The 21,504-nt window shown below is 40.4% G+C and overlaps 1 protein-coding gene across 7 annotated transcripts in view; it reads right to left on the bottom strand.

Moving 5' to 3' along the window:
• Nucleotides 1–2,114: 2,114 nt before the first annotated feature.
• Nucleotides 2,115–21,504, bottom strand: part of carmil3 (capping protein regulator and myosin 1 linker 3) — a 70,096-nt gene continuing 50,706 nt past the window's right edge. For 2 of the 7 annotated variants that reach the window (XM_046409252.1, XM_046409247.1), the window contains exons 24-40: nucleotides 21,147–21,245; nucleotides 20,900–21,019; nucleotides 18,633–18,746; nucleotides 17,700–17,875; nucleotides 17,497–17,590; nucleotides 15,571–15,696; nucleotides 14,363–14,429; nucleotides 13,632–13,819; nucleotides 12,744–12,823; nucleotides 10,187–10,306; nucleotides 9,023–9,191; nucleotides 7,595–7,949; nucleotides 5,784–5,890; nucleotides 5,467–5,680; nucleotides 5,078–5,149; nucleotides 4,640–4,759; nucleotides 2,115–2,873 (exon numbers count right to left, since the gene is read on the bottom strand). In XM_046409252.1, the coding sequence (XP_046265208.1) occupies nucleotides 2,833–2,873; nucleotides 4,640–4,759; nucleotides 5,078–5,149; nucleotides 5,467–5,680; nucleotides 5,784–5,890; nucleotides 7,595–7,949; nucleotides 9,023–9,191; nucleotides 10,187–10,306; nucleotides 12,744–12,823; nucleotides 13,632–13,819; nucleotides 14,363–14,429; nucleotides 15,571–15,696; nucleotides 17,497–17,590; nucleotides 17,700–17,875; nucleotides 18,633–18,746; nucleotides 20,900–21,019; nucleotides 21,147–21,245 (2,262 nt within the window). In that variant the 3' untranslated portion in view covers nucleotides 2,115–2,832. Of the gene's footprint in view, nucleotides 2,874–4,191; nucleotides 4,316–4,639; nucleotides 4,760–5,077; nucleotides 5,150–5,466; nucleotides 5,681–5,783; nucleotides 5,891–7,594; nucleotides 7,950–9,022; nucleotides 9,192–10,186; nucleotides 10,307–12,743; nucleotides 12,824–13,631; nucleotides 13,820–14,362; nucleotides 14,430–15,570; nucleotides 15,697–17,496; nucleotides 17,591–17,699; nucleotides 17,876–18,632; nucleotides 18,747–20,899; nucleotides 21,020–21,146; nucleotides 21,246–21,504 lie in introns of those variants that run through there. The other 5 variants (XM_046409253.1, XM_046409250.1, XM_046409249.1 and 2 more) reach the window with 4 other exon arrangements.

The raw sequence follows: 21,504 nt of genomic DNA, 5'->3' as shown, positions 1-21,504 counted from the left end.
CAGTCAACACCAACAGAAACAGTAAAACTTAGCCTTGTTGTTTTCATCAAAACAAATCGAGAGCTGCAGCTGTGTTGCTGCTCACAGTATTATCACACAGCAATAAACTCTCAGTCATGGTGGTTTGACTGTACGCCAGCCAGCACTTAATACATCAGCCACAGTTTGAATGTTTTTCTCATGGCATGAACTAAACAAGGGCAGCTGTATTGCATTCAGGGCATATACTGTGTGTGTGATTACGATCTTTCAGAACCAATACCGCTAAATTTGTTTTACTGGTTGAAACTGGTTATAAGAGCTCTGACTAAACACTAGTCACATACAGCTAACTGGGACACAGGTGTTTGGAATTATTGTGCTGACACTAAACTGAGAGCCTTTCTTTTTCATGGTGCTATATAACCTTCCACAGAAGCCACACCAACCACACAGTGGAGCCCATCATGTGTCAGGCTTTGGCACCTGGTTTTGTGTTCTCACTAGGTGCACAGTGGATCATAATGGCTCATATAAAGTCATTACCAGCCCGCTACTGTTGACACGGCAACTCAGATGGCTTGCTGTTGACCCGTCTGCTGTTGTTGAACACACGATACTCAAACCAACACAGAGACACAACACACATTCAGAGGAACACACATTTCTCTACAAATACTGTCGACATCAATGAATGTGCAAACTCGGGAACATGCAGATGACTGAGCACACGCCTCACACCATCTAATATGCATCAAGATGGAACCCAAGATGCATGTGTGAACAGTGTCAGTTTCCATATACTGTAATGAACATTCAGCTGAGCATATGGCATGGAGGACTGCGTGTGGATGGCAAGACTGAGAGAGAATTAATCGGGCTCATCCAGTGACCCAGTGAATGTGAAAGCAACACCTTTGACTGTGATCCGGCTCGGCAGCACACTTCTCATATTCACAAGCCAAACAGACTCATCATTGTCTGGAAAAGCTGATGAACTGTCCAAGCCCAGGTTCACCTGTGTGCTTGACAGAGAGAGAGCACACAACACAGAGTGTGAACATAGACTGCACAGGCCTAATCTGCTGTTTACATGTCAGAGGTAGGAGTAATTAATGAGCATGCTCAGACTGTCAATTAAATACTGATCTCGCTCATTAACATGCTTCTTCTAGATGTTCAGATGATCTCATCTGCCAAAATCAACAACACAACAGCTGTATCACTGTGCATATTCTGCCTTCATTAATGCAGCAACACTGACTGCAGCTTAAGATCCATGATTATGGTAATGACAGTACGTCATGACTTCGCAGTGACATGACACTGGAACAGAAAGCAGGAGGTCTCAGGCTGGAAGTGTGCACAGTCTCTGCTGCCATCTGCTGTTCACACACAGAAATGTCAAAAGGTGGATATGGGAGTCATCATATCATCAGATATAATAAAAACGAGTCACCTTGGTCACCTAAGTGTTATTCTTGATCTTACACGCGCAGTTTTAAGTCTAGTCCTAAACCTTTTTTTTCTTTTCGTTACCTGTCACACATGATCAATCCCCATCCCCCGAACATTGAACCTTGGTAAAACAACCTCAGATGCAGAAATGTGCAATACTTTTTACTTTATATAGTGTTTGTATTATGCAACATGCTATTCTGTAGCTGCCATTTCCAATCAGTTAATTTGTGCTGATTAGAGGTCGAGTGGCACTAGCCCACTTCTGTGTGCCTCTAGGTGTGCTGAGATGTTGAATAAGCAGTTGTAGTTGCTTGTGACGTTCAGAGACTTGCCTTACAAACATCTGTCCATGTTTTCCCAACCAGCTACACGTGCTTGTAGATTTGAAGTTGGAAATAGCAATCTTCAATTCTGATTTACACTGGATTGCAGGGTCATTTCTTCATGGGAAACTGACAGATTTTCCTTTCATTTCCAGTATAGGTCACAGAAAATGGACACCATCTGGCATCAATTATTTCTTCTATCAGCGAGAAAACAACTGTATTTCTCAAAATGTCTTGTTTTCTTTGTGCTGTGCTAACATCTGCTGAGAGTGGCTTCACACTGTACAGACTTATTTGATTTCATTATATATGAAAAATGGATCATAAACACGATTTTCAGCAATCCAATTCCTTGTGTAAAGTCAATTTTATTTATTCTGATTCATAGAAGCATTTTTAGAAAATATACTCATTTTCAAGCCTGCAAAATCAGATTAAACCTAAAAGTGATCCACTGACTACCTCAGATACTCTGGGAGATTGCTAAATGCATGAAAACACATTTCTCAGTCATCAACATCAGCATACACAAAAAGCATACAAACACAGTAATCAATGATACATTACCACAAATAAAAACATGATTGTTAATTGATAGAGTAACACAATTGTTAGTGCAGTTTTATATTCAGTATTTACATCCCCATTAGAATAAATACAGTACAAACTCACTGTTAGTAGTCACAGATTGTCAGTAAAAGACAGGGCGGGGATGATAATTAATAAATGATTTTCCACAAATGCATAAAACAACAGTTCATGATGAGCATACAGCAGAGACATTAAACTATGTGTGTGCTTGTGTGAAAGGTACTTCATGTACTGCGGGGCTCAGAGCTTCCCTTATGCCTGAGAAAAATCATAGCAAGTGCAACCAGTTAGAAACAGAAAGCATACAGTACATGCATTTTCAGCGGCAAATGTTTAAATGGATCTAAAAGGGAAAACAGCTGCTGTTTGGATCTTTGTCAGTTGAGCTCACAAAGTTTTAAAAGCTTGTCTCTCTCCAGTCCTCCATGTTCCAGTCCTCCCTTCCCAGAAAACTTCTTCTGGTCCGCTGGTGATGTCATAATGCATCTCTGTTACCGAGCTGGGGACTTTCATAACCTACAGAAGCAAATATAGCATCAATACCAGACTTTAAAGCTGCAATAGTCAAAATTTGTATTTTATAATGGATCATGTTATTATGTACAACGTGAAAGGTGTCACTAGCATGGAACATTTTAGGGAGTTTTAGGTCTTTGCTTTGTTTTCACAAACCACAAACTCCACTTTCATCAACACTGTGTCCATCTACAGCAACATTTTTCACGAAAAACACCACTGTACATCACCGGCTCTTCAACAAACAGGGTTTGTGGCTAGTTGCTGAACAAAGAGAGCTTTAAGCGGCTGAAGAGACAGATATTTCTCTCAGGGGTTGGTGGAGACCAAAACAGAACAAAAACGAGAGTGGATGTGGATATCAGTTTAAAAGGCAACTTCTGATGACCAAAATTGGCAACAAAATGAGTTGATGCTAATTTAAAACTGCATCACTCAATATTTTATATTAACCAAGAAGAAAATGTTAAAGGGGTTGCCCGTAGTTCCATACCTGAGTTGCCCTGAGATCTTCAGTCTATTTTGCATCATTGTTTTCAATTCCGTCTCTACCTGCTCAGTACCAAACAGTCTAAAGACAAACTTAGTGAACAGCTCTTATGCACAGTGTATTAGCATTAGCTGCTAAATGGTAAAAGCAGAATGAAATTTTACATTTATATTTTTCTGTACAACAGATGGAAGAAAAGACAACTTCACATGAATGCTAATGTCATTCCGTGTATGCTGGATGTGTACTCAGCTAGCTAACACATCATGGTGATGATCCTCAGTGCTTTAGCGTTCTTTGCTGGCCCTAAGTGACCACAAAAAAAAAAAAAAAAAAATCAACTGAGACAGCTTCAAACTTGTCAGACTTGGAATTAGGAGCAAATGGAAACAAAATGGATCCCTCAAACACAGACCCTACGCCTTAAATTGTGTACAGGAAACACACAGGTGACAATGACAATATACCTATTGCCAAAGAAGTCCCCACTTAATGCATCTGCCTGCCTAAAATTTAGACAGGGCACACAGGAGCACTTAGGTTTCATACTTTCTATATGACTGGCTTTTATGCCATTATTTGTAACACGTGGACCCTTTTACCATTCTCAGTGATGGTGACTGAGCCACCAGCAGCAGCTTTTTCACATACAGTTCTGTATTACAGAGGTAATTGGCAGTGGTTTTGCCATATCATTAGCAGCCCTTGAATTCCACTGCCTCAGGGTTTCATCTTCAATGCCAAATGGCTCAATGTAGAAACTCGTGATGAATGAGCTATGTGTGGCTGCCAATTATCTCAATAATGTAACACAGTAGATTCAAAAAAGAATCAGCTCCAGCTAATGCAGAAATGATAAAAGGTCTTTATTTCAAAACTGGTGAACTTCTTCTCTAATAGCACCCTTATTCAGGCAGTACGAGTTCCGGCTGCCAGCTGCAATGAGATGTCTCTGGAAAACAGCCAAATTACATCTTTAAATTAAGTTTTATGAGTTCTTTCTTTGGTCAGCCATTTAGAAAATACTGGAACAAGCATGCATTCAATATGTAAGGTATGACTCATCCATGCGCAGTGCTGAGAAATGTCTACACACATGAGTTTTACTAAAACTTTTGCAGAGCTTTCTTTTGTCTTCAATCTACTTCATAAAGATTGACAAACTCTGACAACTTTAAGTAAAATCAGTATTACAATTACCCGAAAGGGTTCAAACTTTTGCTGCTACATGGTTGTCATATCACACATATTGGCAGGAGGTGAAACAGATACATACACCTGGTCTCAGCAGGGTAGTCCAGAGATCTGTTTCTGTACTGGGGGAAACAGGGCTTTTTCACAGGGAATCTGCGATCTGAAGACCTCTCCAGATCGTAGGGACTGTCCCGTTCCATGCCTGAGGGGAAATGGCGTGAGACAGACACACAGAGTGGGGAGTGGGAACTGAAGGGGGTTGCAGGATAAAGCAGTAAGGCGGTACACAGCCAGCGAGCTCTACAGGCTTGGGAGCACATCAAATAAGAGACTGGTGCTGCTTTTTTTTTTTTGATGAAAAAAAAAATTACAAAGGCATTGCACCATTGTTACGACAAAAACAGCAAGATGTGCACTTGACTCAGACAGTCATTTGCGTAAGTGAACCGCATGCATTTTGTGCATCTCATATGTGCACCACAGCAAGGGTGCTGTAACCACATTGTTGGACATACAGTACCTATGTCAAATGAGTTGGACTTCCTGGTGTGACGTGATGTTGCTGAAAACCCATTACGACCTTCTTCCGCGTCTGGTTGGTGGAACGATAATAACCATCATCATTATCATCATCTTATTCTGTCCATATGGCCTTACTGACATCAACAGCATACAACAATCTGTTTCCTCCAGGCCTGGAAGCTTATTCAAACAAGCAGAACTTGGATATTAGTTTTAAGAGCTATTATGACTGTACAGAACAGGACAAGGGGACATGTGTAGAGTCTTCTTCAATAAAGAAAATCCAAGATAATTACATTAAAGTACCAACCACACTAATATAGCACGTCACAATGTCCTACTACTGTCTGTGCTACCCTTTGCTGTAAAATAACATTGCTACAGCACCTTGGCTGGCAGGATCCGCTGCCTCTACCCCTGGCATGGCAGACACTGGTGGGCTTTTCCTCTCAGCGGTGACTTCCTCTTCAATGATTGGCTGAGAAGGAGGCAAGTTCCTTTGCTCATTTGTTGGTTTTTCACCTGGACTAAGAGGTGAGCTTTTGGGAGAGGCCACGGCCTTTTCCGGAGAGGTCTTGTCCCTTGAGAGGTCGAGACTGGGCTGGGGGAGGAACACAGCATTTGGCTGTGTTAAGTATCAAGTCTGCCACATGAGAGTTAATGCTTTTCTCCTTTCTTTCAGTTTTCCCATATTATACATTTACCTTGTTGGGTATAAGAGGACGCTGTCCCTCAGGTCCCCGCACCCTCTGCTTCTCTTCCTGCTTTCTTTCGCTCTGGTCTTCGTCTCCTGTCAGCCTTCCAGCCTCTTCTGGTGAGACAAAAAATGCAGTTAAAACAGTCCTCACAATGATCCATCAAAGCTTTGTTTGAAAATTACAAGTAAAAGCCTTTGACTGCTCCCAAGTAACACACATTTCAAGTGCCTTCTGTAATTGGACGCTGTGATTGGAAATGTAAGCCCTCGCTGGGCTGAGTCTGAAATCATTGCCAAACAGTATAACAGCACTTGTAAACAACAAACAATAAAACACCTACAGTTATGGACTGGGTTGCTGGTACATTTGTGCGTTAAGTGTTTTGTACAGATTCAAGAGGGACAAAAAATGAGGCGCGTATTATGTAGGCCACTTGTCATTATGCCAATACATCTCCAGATAAAGAAAGAAATTGCAGCAGTTATTTTTATATCTTTTTTTTATCTGTGCACATATTACAGCAAGATTTTCCAAGATGACAGACGAATGTATAGTTTTCTGTATTTTTCTAAATTTTTAATGTCAACCAGCACATTTTTAGATTGATTTTCTGACATGCCCTGTTCTGGCCTCTAGCTATTGTACTGACCTTTTAATTTCCTTTGAGTCCCAATGCAGTCCGTAGCCTATTTTGTAACTGATGCTGTTTGGCTCATTAAAAAGTCTGGACTTGAAACTAACAATGGTCTGATCTATGTAAAGGCCGCTATAGTTCGGCCTGTGAACCTTTGAGATTGAGTCAGTTAAACCTCTGTCTACTCATGCAGCTCTTATTCAACTGACTTTGAGGGATTTGTTTTGAGAAAAATATTCCTTTAATGATGATCTAATTTTCAGCAGTTTTTATAGTATGTCAGTTTTCTAACATTTTATATGGCTTCTTCTGAGCTTTTTCTCCCAGCTATATTTTAAACTGCAAAGAGAACAGTAAGTCAAACATACATGTAAATCTGATGCTGCCACATGCTGCATTTTAATATCAGCAGATGCATTTCGAAAAGTCCGAGCCAGCCAAGTCTTCATCATTTGTTTACTGTAATTATACTATGCCAATCGCAATCTATTTGACTCATTCTGAATGACACACAAAGAACCTTATTTTGAAACTTCTTATTGTTTAATTATAAATTAAATGGTGGTTATCATATATATATTGAATAACGCTGCTAACAGCATGCAATTCTCATCAGTGTAGAATATTCATAATGATTTCCTCATGACTATTCAAACAGTGATGAGAATTTGACATTAAGTAAGAATGACCTTTGAAAACTTCCATTCTATGTATTAAATAAGCTGTATTGCAATCACTATAGATGATGAAGTCTAGAGTTGCCGTGTTCCTGTGTAGAGTGTAAAGTTTATTCATGTCTTACACTACTGCAACAGGTACTGAATACACTGCAACACTTTGTCAGTGAGCAAAACAAAAGGCACTTCTTAGATGGCAATGATGTTGAAGTACAGTATTTTATTGCTGCTAACCAGCCAATAAAATAAGCAGACATCCTTGTATTTTATTCAGTAATCAGTACATTTAATAATAAGCACTGAAGGTTGTGCTAACATGAGGCGTCTGTGATCTGAGAGCTGAGCATGTGAATTAGTGTTTTGGAATTTGTGAATTCAGCATTTTGTGGTTCAAGTTAAGGGTTTAAAGATAAACTATGACTGCATGAAGACTCTTTTCTTCATTAATGAAACCATTGTTCAACAAGAACCAAAGCAATCTGAAAACTGCAAGGCAACTGCAGTACCTAAACTTTCCTGCAGGTGTCTCTGCCTCATGACAGCCAGACTGGGCTTGGTGCTCTGTGGAGGCGGCTCTGGCCTCGGCCCGCTTCCACCGCCGCTCTGTCTGTCCTCCTCAATCTCAGTCCGTGAGTCTGTGAGGGGTACGATCCTCTCCTGCCTGCCTGTCTCCATCTGTCTGTCCGTCTGTTGTTTGGAGGACACCACGTGGCCATTACTCCTCGTATCTGCAGGGGCGTCGGAGATGGTGGTCGATCTGTCAGTATCGTCTGTCACTTTGATGTCACAAGCGCTGCTCCCATCTGAGTCCTCAATTTCTGCTCCAATGCAGCTGTACACCATGCTGACCAGGTCTGTGGACTGCATAAAGACAAAAAAAACTGATAAAAGAAACCTTACAAAAGTCAAATATTCGACTCGCACGTTTGCATGATACAATACACTGAGCAGGATTCCTTGTTGTTGATGATGCACATACTCTTTTGACTGTTTAGTCTGTTGCTAACAGCAGAGAGAGTGAAAGTTACACTTAAAATGTGCAATTCTAGTGAATTCAACTATCCCTCATTTTGCTGGAGATGTCCTCAAATCCCCTCATGGATCAGCGAGGATCCCTGGACTCCACTCTGAGAGGCAAAAAGATTTAGATGACTCCAACTACGTATGTGTGTGTGTTTGGGGAGGGATTTAAAATAGGTTATATAGTCCTCCACACACCTGACCGGCTACGAGTACACAAACACAACACAGAAAAAGGCTGTGAATAGCTGGTGGTAGGCAGAGAAAGCACTGTGTCATGTTCAACTATAGGAAGTGGGAGTGGGACGCTTATGTTTTAGATCCATATTTACGAATTAGATTGGAAGCTGAGAGGAGGTATTGGGGGGCAGCCATGGCCTAGAGGTTGGAGAAGCGGCTTGTGATCGGAAGGGCGCTGGTTCGATTCCCCCACCGGAAAAATTTGAGTGTGGTGAAGTGAGTGTCCCCACCTCCATTAGCCGGCTGATGTGCCCTTGAGCAAGGCACTTAACCCGCAACATATGCTCCCCGGGTGCTTGGTGCAGCCCACTGCTCCTGTGTGTTTCACTGCATGTTACATGTGTGTGTGTTTCAATCAGTGATGGGTTAAATACAGAGAAGTAATTTCCCAGCTTGGGATTAATAAAGTTAAACTTAAATTAAATTATAAAAAAAATATGTCACATGTTTGCATTTACTTTGAACTGTTTGTCATGACAGATTGCTGCACAACTCTACAAGGTGATAAATGCAATGTATGCAACAATGTTTTGGGTATTTGGAACTTAAATACACACTTGAAGAGTGTCATTATGCTTGCAAAGGTGACTGTCAGCAGTTGCTTGCTGTCATAAGACTTAGTCATAAGAAAGTTTTGGATTTCTAGTTAAATCACCACAACACACTCTCTGTACCTGTCTTTGGATGAGGCAGGGGGGGCTAGCAGCCCTCATCCCATGCACAGGTACACCTTGTGTAGGCCGAGGTGAAGGCATGGTCCCATTTGCTCCGGGAACAGCGCTCTCTGGTCTCCCAGCATCCTTAGGGTGCTGAATCATCGAGTAGACGTTCTCCAAGGCGCTGCTGGAACAGACAGACAGAAAAACACAAGAAATTCCGATGAGGGGATTAACCTGTGAGGCAAAGGATGTGAGTAAGTGGTGGGTGATCGAACTTGTCTTTTCAACCTACTTGTTATGTCATTAATATATTGTATTATCTGCATTCATCATCAATAAATACAGACACACATACTGTGCAGTACAAGCACACATCCCACGCCACCAGTTTGAAAAAGCAGTTAATGAACACATCTTTGACCAAGATGCTGTTACACTTAACACACAAACACACACTGTGCTGTTGTAGGAAGACAAAAGACATGAATGCAGAAGGCAGCAAAAGTGAATGTTGTGACAGACACACATCTGTATATGATACACTGTAAACCGTTTTTCAAAAGCCATTTCTATCTATAGCTGGCTTTATGATGAGTCATCTGTTCTTTTATGCTTCTCTCTCAGACAGCTGTAGGCTGCAGTAAAACTTGGCCTTTGTGTAAGAGTGTAACTCCTGCACCGCGCCAAGGTTGTTAACAGCAGAGGTGATTGCATCACCCGTCTTTAGCCTCGCCACAATTCCTTTAGGTTGAATTTGTAAGCACTAGTTGTACTTCTCACTGAGTGCCTTTTTCGTCTCCATTTTGCGTAAGTCTGTTTAAATGTGAAGTTTACAACGAGTGCTTACTGAGTGCCATTCTCTTCCCTCAGCTACTAAGCTGTGTAATTCATTTCTTAAAAAATAAGTTTGCAACCTCGCACTTTGCAATACTGTGAACGTTTTAACTATGGGGTCATTATATAACAGCAGTTTAAACGTATGTGATGCCATAAATTCGAAGCAAAGGAAAACAGTTGCAGACAACGAAATACTTTATTCCTTTGAAATATTTATGAATTACTGAAGTGACGTTAATGCCCTGTGCTGGATTAATTTAACAGCCATCTCATTCTCTGGGTCTGTGCACTTAAATGGTACTTTCATCCCTCCTTCCACTCAGCCCCATGCTGCATGCTTACTCTGAGTCCTGATTAGAAATGGTGGAGTTGCGGTTCTTGCGGAAGCCGGAGAAAATGGACAACACGCTGCGTCTTTTCTTTCTCCTCAGTGACTGGGCCTGATGAAGGGATGACAACTGACTAAAGGAGGGAGACAGAGGAGGAGTGATGAGGGAAGTCATTGTTACAGACAATAGAACAAAAGAACAAACTGATACAAACAGACATACAGGAGGACCACAGTTAGAGGCTGTAATACAACTGGCCATCCACTATTATTGACCACTATCCATTCTATACAAGCAATCAACAGCCAGCAGACCCCAGTGTTGACATCTGACTACATTATGTGTGTTAGTAATGCTAATAGACCATTTGACAATAATAGACAACATTTTTTACTCTGGCTTGGCCTGTGCAGATGCTTTAACATATTTGACAGAAGGCATAGTTTATGCTGCCTCAATCAATCTTTTTCATGCACGACTGGGTGAGCATTAAGCACACACTGTCATGTAGCCTTATAACAGCACTATTTCTGTGTGGACTGGCTGCTGAGAGTGCTGTGTGTATGTATGCTTTTCTTAGGGTCTCTGTCAGCTATGACATACCCATAAAATGTAAGTCTTTAGCTTAAAACCTTTAAAGCTATAAGTGTTAAAATCTTCATTACACCAACTCGAAGTCTTAACTAAAACTGCTGAACTACTCACAATGTAAACTTAATGATGCTCTGTTGAAGAATCACCAATTTAAACAGTGCAGTTTAAAGATTAGCTAGCACAGCGTTAGCCTGAAGGTGGAGGTTGTTGTTGGCAAAACCTCTTCTGTAGTTTTTCTCACTAGGCTCAGCATTTCTTTTTTTCTATCTCCACTTAGAGTTACGCTGTCAGACATGTAGATTTATCTTCCCTTAAAATATGTAACATGTGTGTATAATGTAAATAATATAAAAATACATGCTTTAACCTTATTTTGGCAACATCAAACAACTAAATTCACAGAGACCCAGGCTGCTTTAAAAGTGCTTGATGGGCAGTGAAAGCCAGCTCCAAACACATCATTAACATTAACATATCATTACCTTTCAAGCTGATATGGAAAAATTGTTAACAAACAAGTAAGTTACTGTGTTAGCATTCATTCGAAGTTGTTTTTACCGTCCAGTGACACTTTGATATTCACACTCCTTTTAGCTCTGTTTCTGACTTGATTTTACAAACTTGTGAGGGAAACACCCGGTTCACAGACAGCAGCCATCTTTGTCCGTCTGCCGTCTGCTGCCCAGTGAGTAGCGCACAGTGTGTTTTTAAGCTTATTCAATAAAACTAAAACATGCTGCAGGTCTGAAAACCACTTCTGTTCATCACTTCAGCCAATGCCTTTTACACGTGATCCATTGTTTATACAGAAATATTGATTAGAGCCACTTTAAAGTGACCCAAACGTATGTAATCATTACTGGAACACATTATGAAATAAAGTGCTCTTGGAACTGTATTGATTATGTTTCCAGCATACTTTAATGTCATATGCCACCGACAACAAATACTGCAGTCGGTGTTAAAGTGTTTTGTGTTCAACACTGTTTAACACATAATTTTAATTTAAATACCACATATCTTTATATGTGGACATACAGTACTGTCTCTAGTAGAAAGAAATCAGAGAAACAATTTTGCATGACCATTCAACAGTTCCAAAAAACATTAGTTAGCGAACAGGAGGCTGAACTGTGACTGTAAACAAGATGATTTATCTTAATACAAATGAGGCTTCTATTCAGTGCAAATGGAAGCTCTTTACTACATCTGTGCCCAAGTGCTTTAAGAGCATATCATTCATTTACCATTGTTACATTTACACGACATACAAAAGCATTATAGAGAAAGACATTCAATAGTCCAGTTTTTAATGCATGTTGTGTGAACTCTAAGTAGCATACAGGAGGAATACTTGTCTTCCTCCTGTTCCATTAATGATAACTTGGTTGATAGGTCTTATATTTGTGTCCAGATGTATCCTCGACTATGTCGCACTAACTGTGTGAATCATATAATTACTAAGTGTTTCTGAAGTCATACAGTAAGTTTTTAGTTTCTTACTAGAAACAGCTGTCTGCTACAGCTGGACGTGACAGAAAAGACAGTGCTGAGAGTGAACCAAAACAGTTACAAATACGCAGTGTGGTTCTTTATTTATGTATATATTTTAAAACAAAACAAAACAAAACAAAATGAGCTGAAAGAGGCTAAAAAACTTCTTGGAACTTCTTTGAACAGTTTTAAATCTGATAATCAAAGTAATTTGCAATTGCAATACAATATTCTCACTATTGACAGATAATTGTCTCATACTAATTAGAACCGTCTCACACAAGTTCTTATGTGTCTGCTTAGATACGCTGCTGTTCAAGGCTAAAGAATAAAATAGATCTATGACATTTGGAGTGCAGTTCCCTTACCGCTTGTGCTTTCACTCTTGTATGTGTGTTGTCCTCAGGGGCTACTGTAGTAAAGACATATCAACTGCTTTTTTTTAACAACTGCGCAAAAATAAAAGTGATTCTGTGAGCTACCTGTCGGGTAGAACTCTCTTGCTGTAGAAGTCAGGCAGTCCATCCTCCAGCATACTGACTCCTCCGTTCTCTGAGCAATGCTACACGCACACACAAACACACACACGCACACAGAAACAGATAGAGTAGCAGGATAACAATGATCAATCCACCATGTTGACAAAAATGCTGAAAGGCTGACAAAAGGTATTATTATTTCAAAAAGCTGGCTGGCTGGCAAAACCGAATCCAGTGCCAACAGAAGTCTGTTTGTAAAACAACTCCTCATCCTGTTGCCGTAACTGAGTTTGTACCGATTTAGAAAAAAGCTTTTAGAAAGTCTCAAAACAAACAAACTGCTAAGTTAGAGGCTGCCCCGCGGCCCCTGGGAGATGGCGGTGCATGATTAACATTTGAATCACAGAGACACATGTGACAGCTTTCTCTTTTAAAAAGGAACTTATTTTTGGAAAGTGCCACTGGCATGGAAAACAAGATAAATAACAGAAGTTCTACACAAAGCAGTGAAAAGATAAAAAAAACAAACCTTAAAAACTAGACATGCTGGTTTCACATTGTCACCTCTATACCCTCCTGAGCTCTTTTGTGGAAACACATGGACTAAACTTCCTGCTGCAGTATGAGGTCAAAAATGTGGCACTTAAACCTATACAGCGGTGTCCCTGGCAAAATAAAAACTCCATTACCCTCTAGGTGCCATAAAAAAAAGACCAGGTATCATTTTAAAAATGCTAGCTGTGTAAGAATCGAGTGAGCTTACAAATCTCGTACATTTGTTCTTGGCAGAGGAACTGCCCGTCACAAAAAGCTCGAGGGAAAGACGATTCTGCCTACTGAAGCTCAAAGTAAGGTCAGAGGTCACCGACATGCTGTTTGCAATCAACTTACAGATTCTGGGGGAAGGTGCCCTGCTCTGTGTCTCCGCGGTGGGCGAGGCCTGACATGGGTCACATGACGCAAGGGCGAGCCATTGGTGGGAAGGGTGGACAGACATTCCCATGATGCTGAGTGTGTAAGAGGAGCTGAGTGCGGAGGAGCAGAGGGGGTAGGGGAGGGACTGGTCTCATCACCAAGACCTATAACAAGATGGGAGAAGACTTTCATGTCACCTTCCAACTGGATCTGCATGCAATTGATTTCCACTACATGCACTGAAGTTGCAAACAAATTACTTATGAAAGTTTTTCTGAAGTCAAACACGAAAGCCTATTATGGCTGAGTTAGAAAAAGAAATAAAAAAGGAAAAAGAAGAACAACCAGGAACAGGAAAAGAAAAATGTAGAGACAACTCTGCTATTCTTAAAACATTGCCACCAATGAGGACGAAAAAAAGTTAAGTTTGATCAGAGGACAGTATCAATGAAAAGGTCATATTATTAAAAAAAAAAAAAGAGGTTTGTCCTTTCACATTAAGATATGAAATGCTAAATTAAACACACCGTTGAGAAAAGGTAAGGCCAGCTTAAACACTCCAAGACTCATTTCATCGTAAAGCACTTCTATTACTCATTTTATTACAACGAGAAACTCAATCGATCCTGACCCTGCTGTTACTGTAAACACTATGCTATGTGAGCAATTCAGGGCAATTAGCCGCGAGCCAAGGCACAAAAACTCACTCAGTCTCGTGGAGACGGGACGAATTCTTCTGGTTCTGGAGCTCCGCTTCTTAATTGCCATTGTGTCCTTTTGTCAGGGGAGATAAACGTAAAATGAGTTGTATCTCCTGTGCATTTAGAAGCACTACCATAAATGACTTAAACAACCAACAATGACCAAATGCGCCGCCTTTGTTTCACAGGCAATCAGTTTGGTTGCTTTACAGCACAAAAAAGCAAAGTGGAGAAAAGCTTTCAAAAATTTAGGACAGCGTGGAGGGGATGAAAAACTGATGAGAAAATTATTTCCAACATATTCATTCTCTTCAGCAAAGAAGAGGGGGGACAAGCATCTTCTCTGCTGTCTACATTTTGAGAAAGACTGACATTTAATAAGTGTTGTGGGACAGGGACAACTTTTTTCTCTATGGTCTGTTTTTACTGCAATCACAGTATACCATGTATTAGCACAACAGCAGCACTTACGTCAGAAAATGACAGTTTTCGATTAATGATTTAAGTGCATTTTAGGTTTAACTGCCATTTTGGGGGTGTTCTGTGGTCACAAATAACACTGTTCTGTAGTTCTGCATTCATTTCCTTTCAATTCATTCCTTTTGTTTTCTCTTTAGGCCATGACAGACCATGTCAGTGTTGGTTTGCGTAATAATAATTTAATCAAGTGATTATGTCACATGTATGAGAGGATTATATCTTTTTTACTTCTTCACACGTCTGTTGGAATTTATGGTGATGTGTTCATATTCCCAATAAACAAACGGGAGGAAAACCCGAGTACGAGAGAGGACTGCTATGCTAAGAACAAGCATCCTTGATTATAGCCAGCTTATCTTTGCTATTAGGACTGGGTTGTTGCAGTTCTTCAGTCAAAATGTTAAAAAATCCTACAACCAGCTATGGGGCTAAATGTCTGTGGGCTTCAAGAGATTTATAGTTTCTGAACTGTTCACAGGTATGCACATTTATGCCATAAACATCCATGTAAATAATGAGGTTGGAGACAGAAATGTGGGCTCAGCATTCCCTGGGTCCCTGGCATCCTTTGTGGCTTTGTCACAGTAGGGATTCCTCTCAGTTTGCTCCCGATTCTACAGTAATCTACAGTATCACATCAATGATCAATAATCATACATGTGTACCTTGGTATAAAAAGAACTACTGCCTCTCCAGGTGCACACAATATTGTTAGCACGTCCTCACACACTTACTATTCCCAGGTTGACGCCAAAGTCCTCATCAGGGAATTCCAGTGATTCAATTATTCTGGACTGTCTGATGGTGCGCCTTCCCGTCCCAACGTCATCCCAGCGCTTCGCCTGGGACACCTGCCGCAGCTGATGTAACACACACATCAAACACGAGTCTGAACACACACATTCAAACGCAATGATGACACCTGGAACATTTCCTTCCACACAGTCCCAGAGGAGACGTGTGTCTGTACTTGTACACAAACAAAGCAGAGGGTATTCTGCTGTAGCTTGCAAAGTATATAAAGAATATAAATAAAATAGAATAACATGATAATCAAAGGGGAGCGAGGAACGATAGAGGACAAACTGGCACTGCAGTAAAACACAGCGAGGAAAATGAGATGTAAGAGCAGGGGCAATGAACAGAATGCAAAACAGATCAGGGCAGGCGGTGTTAATGCCAGAGATCTATTTTTGCCTACTTTTACACTGGGTTCATTTTAAACTATTTCATTTTATGGAGAGGAGAACCTGCAGGATATAATTATGGCCTTAACTGACGTACATCTAGTTATGTTGTTCCTAAGTTCAATATTTTCCTAAAAAAGCTGTTTGAACCTTTTGCTTGTAACCTTTCATCCACAGATGGTTATAACACACAACAGCTCAAACATGATGCCTACGTCAGTCACTTAGAGATAACAAACATTTAGGATACACATTCTTATTGGCAGCCTGGGAGACATTTTCAGCACATATTAGATTTTGATTGGTCAGCTACACTTCAGAAAGGCTTTCATAAGGTACCATAGATCAATAATGAGCTTTGGCACTACTATCCATATGCACTACTACTGTTTCTTACCAAATTCTAACAATTATGTTAAGATCGAATTAGCAAAGTGAGTGTTGATGTTTGAGTGTGATCTAGAGGCAATTCTGGGCTGGCTCTACAGCACTCTGGTTGAAAATTTCTTCCCTTCATTGATGCGTCTGAAGGAAGAACTTATTTATTTGGCAACATTTTACCAAGAATGAGCTGTAATAAACAATGACTTTTTAGGGCACAGATGTCTTCTGCAGACCGAGTAAGACTGGAGGACAACATGTTCTAAAAATTCCTGTGCGTTCTCTGACTCATTTTACTACAGAAAAATATCGACTCACAACTGAAATCATCATATTGTACACAAAGACACTGCACAAGTCAGCCACTGTAGTGAAAGCTGCTGCGGTGGGTTATTCAGGTGCAATAATTATTTATAAAAAACGAAAACAGAATAAAAATAAATTATTTTGTCAACACTATGAAAACACCGATCAGCCACAACATTAAAACCACTGACAGGTGAAGTGAATAACATTAATCATCTGTTTACAATGTGATGTTCTGTGGGGAAACCTTGGATTCTGACAATCGTGTGGATGTTCTTTGACACACACCACCCAGGTAAACATTGCAGACCAAATACACCTTCCCTCCATGGCAACAGCACTTCCCATCAGCAGTGTTAGTGTTGTGGCTGATCAGTGTATATTAGACTAAGAAAAAATAAAAGTCGCTGTCAAAGTGGAGGACGTGCAGGTGTACTGTCACTCACTTCCAACCATACTCTGCGAGTGGAACGAGGACCTACGTAAGTGTGTCATTAGCTGAGTTTAATTTACATCTTCACAAATTTGTCTTGTTACAAAGAGGTTGCCGGATAACCAGCTCCAGAAAGTTCTCCAGAAAGTCATTACTCTTCATAAAAATATTCCAGCACATAAACTGCCCACAAAACCACAATTTGTCATTTTTAAACTAAGTAATAAATCAACATCAAGAAGAAAAAAACCCCCACACTGCAGATTCTCCAAGTTACACATTTCAGGTTTAAACATAAAAACACTTTTTTAACTACATTTCTACAATAAAGTCATGCAGTAAAGGGATATTACCAGTACCAGGGTTTTATGAGTGGTATAAAGCTCTTGCAGAATCTGATCCACTATGGAGTTGGTCAGGTAGGAGACAACAGACAGCTTCACCTCCCTGAATAAAGGAGAGCAAAGGAAAACAGAGGAGGGAATAACACTTAAATCATTACTTTAGCTGCAGTTCTTGGCTCAACCTGAACTGTTTGTCCAGCTGTCTTTCTTACTCCAGGACTCTGTTAATATCCTCTGCTGCTCTCTCCATGAGGGCGTTGCGGATGGCGGAACGAGGGATGGAAACTTGTTCAGAGATGGACGAGAGAGGCGGGTTGAGTCTCTCAGCGGCTGAGCAGGACATTGGACACAACTCGCGGCACAGAGACACCATAGAGTCCACCACCACCTGGACACAATTGACCCAAAACATTCATCACCACACCTACATTACATATGTATTTTCAAATAAATTCTCAAATCACTGTATACACATTTGTTACCAAAGCACTGAATTATTCATGCACAATTTTTTTTTATCTGCCCCCTCAGATTTTTATCCAGCTCCTTTACTCTGACTGTCATCTTTTATTCACATGCACTGCAGAAGCCCATTCCTTTCAGCTAGTTACACTTGATACGATTTGTTCACACCTTCTTCCAGATCTTAAACTTTACCTGTTAACACCAAAGCTGAACATTTGTGCATAAACACGTAGGTGAAAATTCCCAGGCTGATATTACTGCAATTTTTTTTTTATTAATCTTCACCTTTGCAAATTACAAATGTAGCCTTGTTCATACCAACTAAATTGGAAGGCACAAACAGAAATGTAAATTATGCTCAAGTTGAAAGTCAATACATAGTACCCCAGATTCGTCCTCAGGCTGTGCTGCTTTTTTATCATTTGACTGCACTGTGCTACTGAATCCCAAAGGGAACAGAACTGAGTTACGAAAATGTTAAATTGTTCCTTCACTTTGAATTTAAATGCTACATTTCTTTTGAAGTCAGCACACCTGCACCACACACACACATACAGCCATGCACTATTAATGGGCAATTTAAATGCAACTAGTGCAGAACTCTACCACTGTTTAAAATACAGATGCATCAGGGAATGGCTTTTTCTGCAATTGCGGCCACAGTTCCACTCCCAACATACCTGCAGTTCTTTGTCGGCAGCTTTGGCAAGTTCTCCAGCCAGAGTGTCCAGACGCTGTTTGACCGGGCCGTCCACTGACAACACATGGGCCAACTCACACAGAGAAGGATACAGCTAATGCATACACACACACACACACACACAGGACAGGAAGAGATGGAGTCAAAATCATTATCAAAAGTTATTCTGCTTTTATGAGTCACTGAGCAGACTGTGTCATATAATGCTATATCTTTATATATATATTATGTATCAGTCGCTCTGTTTCATCACAGAGAAAAACAAGTCTAAATAGGGAACGCTGCTCCACCTTGGTCTCCTTTGATGTGCTTGATTGATAGTGATTACCATATTAAGAGACCCAAGGCAGCTTCCCCTCTTCTGTGATGGCAGTTCAGGACTATTACAGGTGAAGTGTGTATGCTTGGAGGATTTTTCACCTTAAAACATCCAAGGAGCTTAATCCAAAAGACAAAGCCAGAGGAGCTCTGTGCAATGTTCGACCAGAACTGGAAACAAAACAGCCTGAGCTACAAACTTCTACGAATTTTGTAAAGCTTTGTTTGCTTTTTCTTTTTAATTAATAGTGAACTAGCATCAATTAGCTGTTACATCCACATGTGTCACTGTTTCAGTGGTTGGGAGACGCTTGTGTGTAGTTATTTTGTGGGGTAGTTGAGTGGATTTGTGTCTTGACACTCAGGTGTTTCGGTAATCTCTCAGCATTCAGTGTAAAAAAAACTTTTCATTTGCATTTTTGTTTTGAGTTAAACCCAGTGAAGATGCTTGTTAGTGTTTTTAGTTGTTATTACTAAGGGCACCGGTCAAACATACACTTTATGGCTGTGAGATTTGTTTTTATTTTTTTGTAACTATGCTTTTAAACTACATACAGAATTTCCCAGTGAAATACAATATAATTAGAAAACTGTTTAAAACACAGTACTAGGACCGGAAATTGCACTGATGCCAACACTCGGTAGAAACAACAACAGTCATATATCATCACCTATATGGTAAACTTGTCAGCAATCATTAAGTGTTTAACACAACCAGGAGACATGGAGCAACATTAGCATCGATTTGGACTGTTGGTGTTTGGTGTTTGTGGCCACCTGGAAAATGCAAGTCCAATATTCACTCTCCTTTCAGCTCAGTTTTTGCAGTTTGCTAAGCTGCATTGTTTTGACTGATTTTGAACGCACTGCTGTGAAGCTAGCGCTGATGGGAGAGAGGACTTTCACTGGTTTCTCAGGAAATAAAACCCGCTCGTCTGGATCCAGATCTTTCAATCCGTCCACTCCACTGAGTAGACTGTGTAATTAGTTGACAAGCAACTGTGATATCAAGCAAGTGTCCTGCACACTTCGCCTATTATCCCTTGATAATGAAGCATACAACAGTCAACAGCCAATTAACAGACACGCTTTTAAGCTGCACCATCGACTTGTGACACAAAAACAACAGGGACAGCATAAAGTGACTAAACGAGTGCAGACGGCGAGGAAATTGCTGATAAAAAAAGAACAGGTCGGCGCAGAGCTAAAACAAAGTGTGGAGACTGTCTGGCCATGTGAGACTGGCTCAGCAGTATGGCAGTGGGGCAAATTACAGTGAAAGCCACTTCACTTAACAACTGGACTCTGCTGCAATGTTTTGGCCACCGCTTGCATTCAGCTGTTGGTGAGAAGCCTCGGCATTCAGCTGTTTCACAATCATCTCCAGATAGTTTCTTACGCTGTGTTAGTAATAACATAAATATTTTAATTCAATTTCAAGTAAATTAGAAAAGAACAATTAAGATACACAGACTCAATAAATTTGCCAAAAAAGTCCCTATACTCTAAATTTCAATAATAATTAATATTAATAATAATCACTTTTAATAATAAAACTAAAACATTAAAATATATATTTTTTTAGTAGTTCAATTCACAATAAGTATTTAAATTCAGATTAAATTCATCCTTTTATCCTTTCTGGTCTTTATTAAGAGTAGAAAAATGATCAATAATTTTCATATCGTCTGAAATGAAGTGATACAACTTTTCAGCTAAATCATCCAGCCTTAACTGTACGCAGACTGTATGCGGACTGCAGCTTATAGTCCACCACTCACTGAAATATGTGAAGGGAAAAAAAAAGACAACTGACAAGACATAAGGCACACTTTCTCCAAGCGCGTGCCCCACATAACCTAAGGCATTACGTTTATCCTTACAGTTTAAACACACACACACACACACATACAGAGGTAGCCTACTCACAGCTCTTGAGTCCCTGGCTTCTTTGAGGATCTGTCTGGCCGTCTGGACCTCCTCTGCTTCCTCACAGCCTTTAAGGACACACACCTGCTGCTGCACCCGCACACACAGACGCTCCATCACCTACACACAAATAAAACATGTTCACGTATATCTATTAATGCATGTAATCATAGACAAAAAGCAAAATGCACAAATAAAAAAATACCCTGATTTGTTCACCATCATGTGCACAAATGCAGACACAGACCTGTTCAGCAGTGCTGGTGACAAGGCCTTGGTGCAGCCTGAGAGCCTGTTTCTGAGAGAAACGCTGAGTCTGGTTGTTCCTAAGCAGGGCACGTTGGATCTGTCACACACACACACACGGAAAACAAACAAGGGGAAAGAGAGAGAGAGAGAGAGAGAGTGAGAGAGACAGACAGAGAGAGGAGTGGAGATGACAGGTGTTTACAAAACACAGTGTGTGGGAGCAGGAGACAAGTCCATTTGCATGGTAATAAGGAGACTGGAGAGGGAGAGTTTTGATCCCCAGAAATAAACGTGATGCCTTTGATTTATTTTTCTTGACTCAGCAGGTGGGAGTGTTCACTGCTTAATCATCTTAT

Source organism: Scatophagus argus, chromosome 13 (genome assembly GCF_020382885.2).
Source record: "Scatophagus argus isolate fScaArg1 chromosome 13, fScaArg1.pri, whole genome shotgun sequence".
NCBI classification, from domain to species: Eukaryota; Metazoa; Chordata; class Actinopteri; family Scatophagidae; genus Scatophagus; species Scatophagus argus.
Note: the sequence above shows the minus strand (reverse complement) of the source record. Positions and strands in the feature narration are given on the sequence as shown.